The sequence below is a fragment of the Arctopsyche grandis genome, chromosome 3 (assembly GCF_051622035.1).
Source record: "Arctopsyche grandis isolate Sample6627 chromosome 3, ASM5162203v2, whole genome shotgun sequence".
Taxonomy (NCBI): Eukaryota; Metazoa; Arthropoda; class Insecta; order Trichoptera; family Hydropsychidae; genus Arctopsyche; species Arctopsyche grandis.
In genome coordinates this window covers 35127187-35135551 of record NC_135357.1, presented here as the reverse complement: position 1 = coordinate 35135551, position 8365 = coordinate 35127187, and the positions used below count along the sequence as shown (strand labels likewise).

Sequence of the window (8365 nt, the reverse complement as noted above, 5' to 3'; positions counted from 1 at the left end):
CGGAGCGATTCAGTACGAACCTGTTGTCCGAAGATGCTGGAGAGGTTGAACAATTTCTTCCCCTCTTCGTCACGTGTGGTCTCGACTGTGAACATGGGCATGTTGCGCTTGTCACGTCGTGATTTCATGACGGTGGCTTTAGTGGCTTTGTAGCCAAGGTGAATTATTTCTTCGAGGACTTCAGTTTCAGTGAAGCTGGGATTAATGCCTCGAATGACAATTTTTAGAGGTTTGTCCTCAGTTAGGGGATGGGCGTAGAATTGGAATTTCTCTGTTTCAAGAAATTTCGTGATGTCTCGGTAATCGGCAATGGTAAGGGGGGTGATTTTGGCGGTGCTACTGTTGTAGACAGATTCAAATTTCAGATTTCGCCCCTTGAGTTTGCGGTAAACGGTTGGGTAGTCAGAGGGCTTTTTGAGGAAAACCGGGGCTACCTTGGGTTTGGCGTTTGTGGCAATTGGAGCTGCTCTGGGGGCTGCGCTCGAACTTGATGGGGCGGGGCGAGTCGCCGGTAGTGCGGGGGTTGCGGCACGAGTTGTAGGTGGAGCGGGGACTGAGGGGGTGGGGGGTGTTGAGGATGAAGCGCTAGGGGCTGTCAATTGAGTGAGTGGTTTAGAGCGGGTGTGTGTTGTTGTTGGCGTTGGCGTGTTGAGTTGTGAAAGTCGGCGTTGTGTGTTGGCATCAATTCGCCTGATGCCAACTGGGCGAGACTTCTCCTCGACTTTGTGAGGAGTTTGAATATGTGGGGTAGGTGTGGACTTACCTTTGACTTTTTCTTTTTTCCCCGGGCTATCCACTTGCATGGGTGAAGCGGGGCGGGGTGGGGGCGTGGTGCTACGTGGTAGCGGCTGCGGGATAGATGATTCCAGACGGCGCTTCTTCACCATTGCTGGAGGTGTGGGGGGGGGCGTGGCTGTGGCAGACTTCTCGGACTGCTGTTTTGCTGGAGTCTCCTTGTCCTTCAGCTGCTGGAGTAATGCAGCCCTGTCGGCTACGAAAGCCAAGCGGTCTGCCGTATAGGCATCACGTGCTTCCTCGAAAGCACTCTCGAGAGCGGAGAGTCGCTCCTTCAGCTCATTGTTTTGAGCTCTAAGTTTTTTTATGACAGCCTTAGTTCTGTTGGAGCTGTCATTGCTGGCGTCACTGGTGTATTCGCTGTCGGAGCTCCTCCGGGAGCTCCCTTCGCTGTCCGTCGACGTCGCTACCGACATGGTTGATGCCGGTAGCGAGTAGTGACGTCAGCTAGAATGTGTAGCTGTGACGACTCGGTTGATGTTTTGGGTTCTGGCGGTTGCGACAGTATGACCGGCGCAGGTAGCTGTTGCGGCGACACGGCTGGTTTTTGCGGAGCACGACCGTTCACTGCAAGTGCGTGGGCGTAAGTGAAGTCGACGTCAACTGCAAAATTTCCTTGTGGTTACTTCGCCCCTCCGCGTCGACGGCAGATGTGTCTGTTTTGCGCAAACGCGTGTACGTTGAGGTCGTGTTGATAAATACAGGCGGATCCGAATTTTTGTCATTCGCTCGCCATCTCTCGCACCGTGCGCTAGTCCGCACCGTGCTCGCTTTCACTCCGTCGCTACACACAACTCCAACTCGTCATGTCCGGCCGTGGAAAAGGAGGCAAGGTGAAGGGAAAGGCAAAGTCGCGCTCCAGCCGAGCTGGTCTGCAGTTCCCCGTGGGCAGGATCCATCGTCTGCTGAGGAAAGGCAATTACGCGGAGCGCGTGGGAGCCGGAGCCCCCGTCTACTTGGCCGCCGTCATGGAATATTTGGCCGCTGAAGTCCTCGAGTTGGCCGGAAACGCCGCTCGCGACAACAAGAAGACCAGAATCATCCCCCGCCATCTCCAACTGGCCATCCGCAACGACGAGGAGTTGAACAAATTGCTCTCTGGAGTGACCATCGCTCAAGGAGGCGTCCTGCCCAATATCCAAGCTGTCTTGTTGCCCAAGAAGACCGAAAAGAAGGCATAAACGATTAGCAAGTCTGTTATCTACATCAAAAACGGCCGTTTTCAGGGCCACCAATATTTTTAAACGTCTGTTCGGTCATGACAATATTTTCGTTACTGCAATTCAAAAATTGTATTGAATTCGAAATGGATGGGAATATTGTTAAAATCGTCAAATATCCAAATGGATGCTGATAAAATAAAAATTTAAAATTAGTCAATCCAATCAAATGTATATCAATAAACATATAATAAGATCACATATCCGTTTTACCCGTTCATTATGGAAATAATTTAGAAGAAATGGTGCTTGAACGAGTTACGTGGTTCGTTACAGGAACCATACAACTGGTATCATATTTTACTAAAATCCCAATACCTCGGGTCTTGATCACAACCATTTTTTTGTAATTCATTAAAATAATTTAATGCATTTGTGGCCGGTTCAAAAATTGCATAAATGGTTATTATTTAACATCTTTTCAATAATCACAGACTCAACGCTTAGAGATATATGAATACCACTCTTCAAATAATTTAGAAAATATAAAAAGTAATTTAGAACCTTATGAATCATAAGTTATGATATACTGGCAACTGTCATCGTAGTTTGTCTGTCTAAAGTGTTCAAGCATAGTGTTAATTTAAATTTCACGTTTTTCCGATTGTCTTTATTTTCCTAATTTTTACAAGGCTATTTATTAGCTTCTTTTAAATTATCATGATTTGTAATACTTTCATCTTAATTCTAAATTATATGTAAATATGTTGTATTTAAAATAAAGAAAAAATAGACGCTAAAAAGCGAAACCAAGCTGAGGCTTGTAATAAAACGAAGAGCTATGGAATCGAAGTTGTAAATAAAAATGCACCGACTCCTTTTTTAAGATGTTCTATAATTAATAGTACATGCCAACTAGTCTCCAATTTTGTTGAACTAAAATCCACTAATAAATTTATATTTCATCAAAATCACTAACTTCAATGAGACGCTCATATGGAAAACACGAATTCGGATGTTACTGCGAAAAACAGACTAATTCCAACGGCGCCTACTTCATTAGATTGATTTGAATGCGAAATTCATACACACTATGAACGTAGATACTTACTGATTTATTCATTATTTCATACGTTGATCCCCACCCTGCTAAAAACATACGTATTATATGTGATGAAGGTGCCGAGACGTGACTGTCTAGTTCCCGAGTTTTTGTATGGCCGTTCAGATTAGAAAATCGCGACTGAAAACTATATTCGTAAATCATGAGAAATAAATCCGAAATATATTGTTTGTGGCCCTGAAAAGGGCCGTTTTGTTTAATAGTAGGTCAGTAGATATTTAGGCGCGTTCTCCGCGGATACGTCTGGCCAATTGGATGTCTTTGGGCATGATGGTGACGCGCTTGGCGTGGATTGCGCACAAGTTGGTATCTTCAAAGAGACCGACGAGGTAAGCCTCGCTAGCTTCCTGGAGGGCCATAACGGCAGAGCTCTGGAAACGCAAGTCGGTCTTGAAGTCTTGGGCGATCTCACGAACCAGGCGCTGGAAAGGCAGTTTGCGGATGAGCAGTTCAGTGCTCTTCTGGTAGCGACGGATCTCTCGGAGCGCGACAGTTCCGGGCCGATAACGATGGGGCTTCTTCACTCCTCCGGTGGCGGGCGCACTCTTGCGGGCGGCTTTCGTGGCCAGTTGTTTGCGGGGAGCCTTTCCTCCGGTGGATTTACGGGCAGTCTGCTTGGTACGGGCCATTGTCAAGTGTGCTGAAGAACGTCTTGTCCGAGCGAAAGACGCACGTAGAATGCGGTCTCGGCCGCATTGCACAAATATTTATAGCATATGCGAGTGCTGTGATTGGTCAGTTTGGGCGGCAAACGCTACCACCTGGTGCGTTTTTACAGTTGCTCTCAAACTGAGAAGATACATGATGCAGAATTTATTTTGCATTCAATAATAAAATATATTTATATTTTAACATATGAACTTAATATAGTACCTGCTTAGATATTAAATATAAACATTTTATATCCTAGATGTTACAATTAAACTTTTTTTTTCGATTCGTATTAACCCTTTGAATGTTGAGCAACGCCGATTGGCGTTTTTCCAACAAGTCCATAAGCTTGAAATATACGCCGATAGGCTGTTTTTTGAGTATATAAAAAATAAATAAGAATACTTACCGCTAAAAGCCTTTCCAGGTAGTATTGAACATGGGTCGTGTAATCCGTGTCAATGTTTATAAAGACTGGTTTAGACCGGAATTTCTACATTTATAACTATATCAGAATTTCTCGATGAAAATCCCTAACTGCTGAGTATTTTAGATTGTGCCTTGGCACATATGTGGATTGTGAGCATTACATTTTAACTACAATTAAGAAGATGCAACTAGTTTTGGAACAACACATTCATCAATAGACTTCTTCTGTTTATTTTATATTGTAGCAAGATATATTAGAGAGTCTAAACACACCTTTACAAATCTCGAAATCGTCGGCGATAGTTATTTTGAGTGGTGATTTTGGGTTTTTATACCTGCTTACACCTTACCTGTCACCTTAATGGTTTCCTGAAACCCGTTGTTAAAAATTAAAAGATTCCGGAAACCCGTTAGAAATTTAAAAATTCATATAATTTTTTCAAAAACTATACAAATCTTGAAAATTGTTTTGAACGGTTACAAATTCGAAAAGGTCACAGTCGATTACATAGCAGGTAAAGAGAAAAGACCTTTTTTGAAATATATATATAAATTGAAAAAAATTTGGAAACCCGTTGTTCCAAAATTGGGGTGACACTACTGCCTGCTTTCTATTGGATTTCTAAATAGATCTAGATGCAAATGTTGGCGAAATTTTCAGCATGGTGGGCTTTCAACAGAAAAGACGTCAGCACCCAAAGAGTTAAGCGTCCCGATTACGATTATTTTTCACCATCGTATTGGCGGTATTGATTTGGATATCTATTGTAGATAAAAACGCGAAAAAGGGCAAAGTTTCAAATCTATCGGAATAATGTAGGATATAATTATCTATGTAAATAGCTAAAATTATATAAATAAATAATACACATATCTTGTTCGACCATGAGCGAAGTGAAATATATAAGAGGTTTGTAAAAACAAAATCTACATTCAACATCACCGAGAGTCCGATACCATATAACACGTTAGATAGATAGGTCAAGGGAGTGTCACTACTCTAGAAAACTATCGATAAAACGTAGCCACAAAGAAGAAAATCTACATTTGTTTCTAAATAATAAATTAATTAGTTGAAAAAATTCGACCACGTTGAGAAGCACTGAACGTGTTTGAAAACTAGTGAAATCCCGATTGATTTTTTTATCTTATAATTTTGATTAATTCACATATAAAATGTAATAAATATTACTATTCCTCGTCGCAAGTTTCTGTTGGCATCGTATGCATTTATTGGGAAAATTGGTGATAATGAGTCACTGCCGCCGAAAGTATAAATACGGGCGTTTTCTTGTTGAGACTCATTATAGAGTTCGCGCCCAGCGCCCGCAGTGCTCGGACGTGTCCCGCCGCGCAGTCGTTGTCGTTACCCGCGCTACAAACAGCTGTCTATAACAGCTGCGTCGCCGAAACCACGATGTAACTACCGCTCGACTCTCCGAACGCGTCCCTCTGGGAATGAGAAGCTGTCCTAGCAACAGCCAAATAAACAAAAGTGATAGTGACAGTGACAAGCGACAAGTGACAGTGACACAACAAACAAAAAACCCACCCACAAGATGGCCAGTGTGCGGCGCGATGGCCGTGGTGGCAGTGACACTAGCGCTAAAACGCATAAATTCACGGAACATGACTTTAAAAAACTCGTGAAGGCGTACCAAGAAATGAGGGAAGAAAACGCTTCCCTCAAAAAGTTAATCGCGACTCACGCAGCCCAACGAGCAGCTGACCAAGCAGCCCACTCCGCCCAACTGGGAAACCTCGCGTCAAACATGTCGCAGGCTCAGTCGACAACGACGACCACAAAGACGAAGGATATGGCCACATCCCCTCAGACGTCACCACGCAAAAACGGTAAGCGTAGAATGACGAGCCCACTCAACACCACACACACACAATTACAGTCGCCCCCACCCACCAGCAACAGATACGCGGCACTTGCGGAATCCGACTTCGACTCCGATTCCGAATCCGTGCAGTCTAACAAAATGGAGGTTACTTCCGCTGCCAAGTCCCCACCCGCATCAGCAGCCGCACCTGAACCCACACAACCACCCACACCTACACAATCACCCACACCTACCCAAACACCTGCACCTACACAAACACCTGCACCACAACCAGAGGAATACTCCTTCCCTGTTGGCATCATCCGAAATCGGAAACATATTCAGAAGCGTCCAATTCACAACACACCCACCCAACAAGCGGCCCTCAGCACACCGTCGGCAAACACGCCTCAAATTCGTACACCCCCCCAGACCACAAGCCCCGCTCACCCATCCAGAAACACCGTTTCGGATGTGCTTCCCAAACCTAAAGTTGCTCCAATCTTTCTAAGGTTGCCATCGGACTACAAGGTAGTTCAAAGGAAACTCGACGGACGTAACCTCAAATTCACAGCCGTCTACTCTGAAAACAGAGTCAAAATCACACCATGCACCATCGATGATTACCGCCAAATCACAAAAATGCTCCAAGATGAACAATTCCAATTCTATGCCCACCCTCTAACGGAAGACAAACCGCTCAAACTGGTCATTAGAGGCATTAGCCCCAACTATTCCGAGTCAGAAGTCCTCGCCGAGTTGGCCGATCTTGGCTACAAAGCCAGTAAAGCCACCGTCATGAAATCACGACGTGACAAGCGCGACATGCCCATGTTCACTGTCGAAACCACACGTGACGAAGAGGGGAAGAGGTTGTTCAACCTCTCCAGCATCTTCGGCCAACTGGTTCGCACCGAATCACTTCGCCGTGGTGATACTGTACCGCAGTGTCACCGCTGCCAAGGCTTCGGTCACGGCTCCTACAACTGCCATGTCGCCCCCCTGTGCATCAAATGTGCAGGACCCCATTTGACCACTGACTGTGTGTCAACAACCTCCACTCCAACTTGCACCAGCTGCAGAGGCCCTCACGTTTCCAGCTACAGAGGCTGCCCTTCAAATCCCAACAACAAAAGCAGGAAGAACTCCCGCCAACCCCGAAACCCCAACCCCTCCCACCCCCAACCAACGAAGACCAACGTACCGCAATATAGACACGAAAACTCAAATTTCCCTCCCCTAACCCCTCCCACCCAACAACCCAACATCAACACTAGCTGGAACCCAAACCAAGACCTTTCAAATCGGATGAGCAAAATCGAACAGTCCATTGACTCGATAAATGCCATCCTGCTCATGCTCACCCACCAACATAAAAAATGACTTGCTACCTCAAGATCGTTTACTGGAACGCCTGCAGCATACTCAGCAAGCGTGTCGAATTCGAGCAATTCTTGCTCCAACACTCCATTGATATCGCACTAGTAAACGAAACTTGGCTCAAACCTGGCAATCGACTAAACTTCCCAAACTACACCACATACAGAAACGACAGAATAGGCAAAGCCGCCGGCGGCACTGCCATATTCATCAAACACACAATTCAACACAACTTGGCCCCGCGGCCGATCACCACAGGGATAGAACTGACGTCGGTAGAAGTTTGGACTAACACTGGCACCCCACTCATCCTCCACGCAGTATACAACCCACCAAAACAACACTTACTCACCACAGACTTGGACAAAATATTCAACACCAACAAAGCCACCATTGCCGCAGGCGACCTTAACGCCAAACATTCCAGATGGAACAGTCAAGCCACTAACAATAATGGAAAAATTCTTTTAAGTTACTCCCAACTTTCAAACCCAAAAGTTTCCGTCACGGCCCCAGACGAACCCACAAGAATCCCCATTAACTTCAAAGGCAGACCCGATATCTTAGACATCGTTCTAACTCAAAATTTTCCGGGCGCGCAGTCCCTGACTGTAGTAAATGATCTTTCTTCCGACCATCACCCGGTCATACTAGAACTCACCAACACACCCGTAACTATAAACCCCATCCTCCGAAGTACCATATCTTGGGAGAAATTCTCAACTCTCCTTCATCACACCGTCACTTACCCCCACTCAATTCACACCACCCAAGAAATAGACTCCGCTATTAACATACTCACGGATGAAATACAGTCAGCCTTAGACGCCAGCACCACCACCACACCCCACTCCCCTTTGCACCCGCAAGCTTTACCCCCCGACATTCGCGATCTTATTCGCCTTAAGAATAGAGCTAGGAAGGCATTCCAAAGGTACAAGGACCCAATCCTCAAACAGCGAATGAACAGACTTCAACAAGACGTTAAAAATGCCTTG

The 8365-nt window shown here is 45.4% G+C and overlaps 2 protein-coding genes across 2 annotated transcripts; one reads left to right on the top strand and one right to left on the bottom strand.

Moving 5' to 3' along the window:
* The first annotated feature begins 1537 nt into the window (after positions 1-1537).
* On the top strand, positions 1538-1976 carry LOC143909300 (histone H2A-like). The gene has a single exon (XM_077427220.1). It carries the CDS (start codon positions 1602-1604, stop codon positions 1974-1976), a length of 375 nt encoding a protein of 124 aa, XP_077283346.1. The 5' UTR covers positions 1538-1601.
* Positions 1977-2648: 672 nt separating this feature from the next.
* Positions 2649-3752, bottom strand: LOC143923201 (histone H3). The gene has a single exon (XM_077446755.1). The coding sequence runs from the start codon at positions 3705-3707 to the stop codon at positions 3297-3299; it is 411 nt and encodes a 136-aa protein (XP_077302881.1). The 5' UTR covers positions 3708-3752; the 3' UTR covers positions 2649-3296.
* Positions 3753-8365: the final 4613 nt, after the last annotated feature.

Bases quoted from the DNA above. Each gene is read 5' to 3' on its own strand.
- LOC143923201 (XM_077446755.1), bottom strand. From the start codon at position 3,707: ATGGCCCGTACCAAGCAGACTGCCCGTAAATCCACCGGAGGAAAGGCT.
- LOC143909300 (XM_077427220.1), top strand. From the start codon at position 1,602: ATGTCCGGCCGTGGAAAAGGAGGCAAGGTGAAGGGAAAGGCAAAGTCG.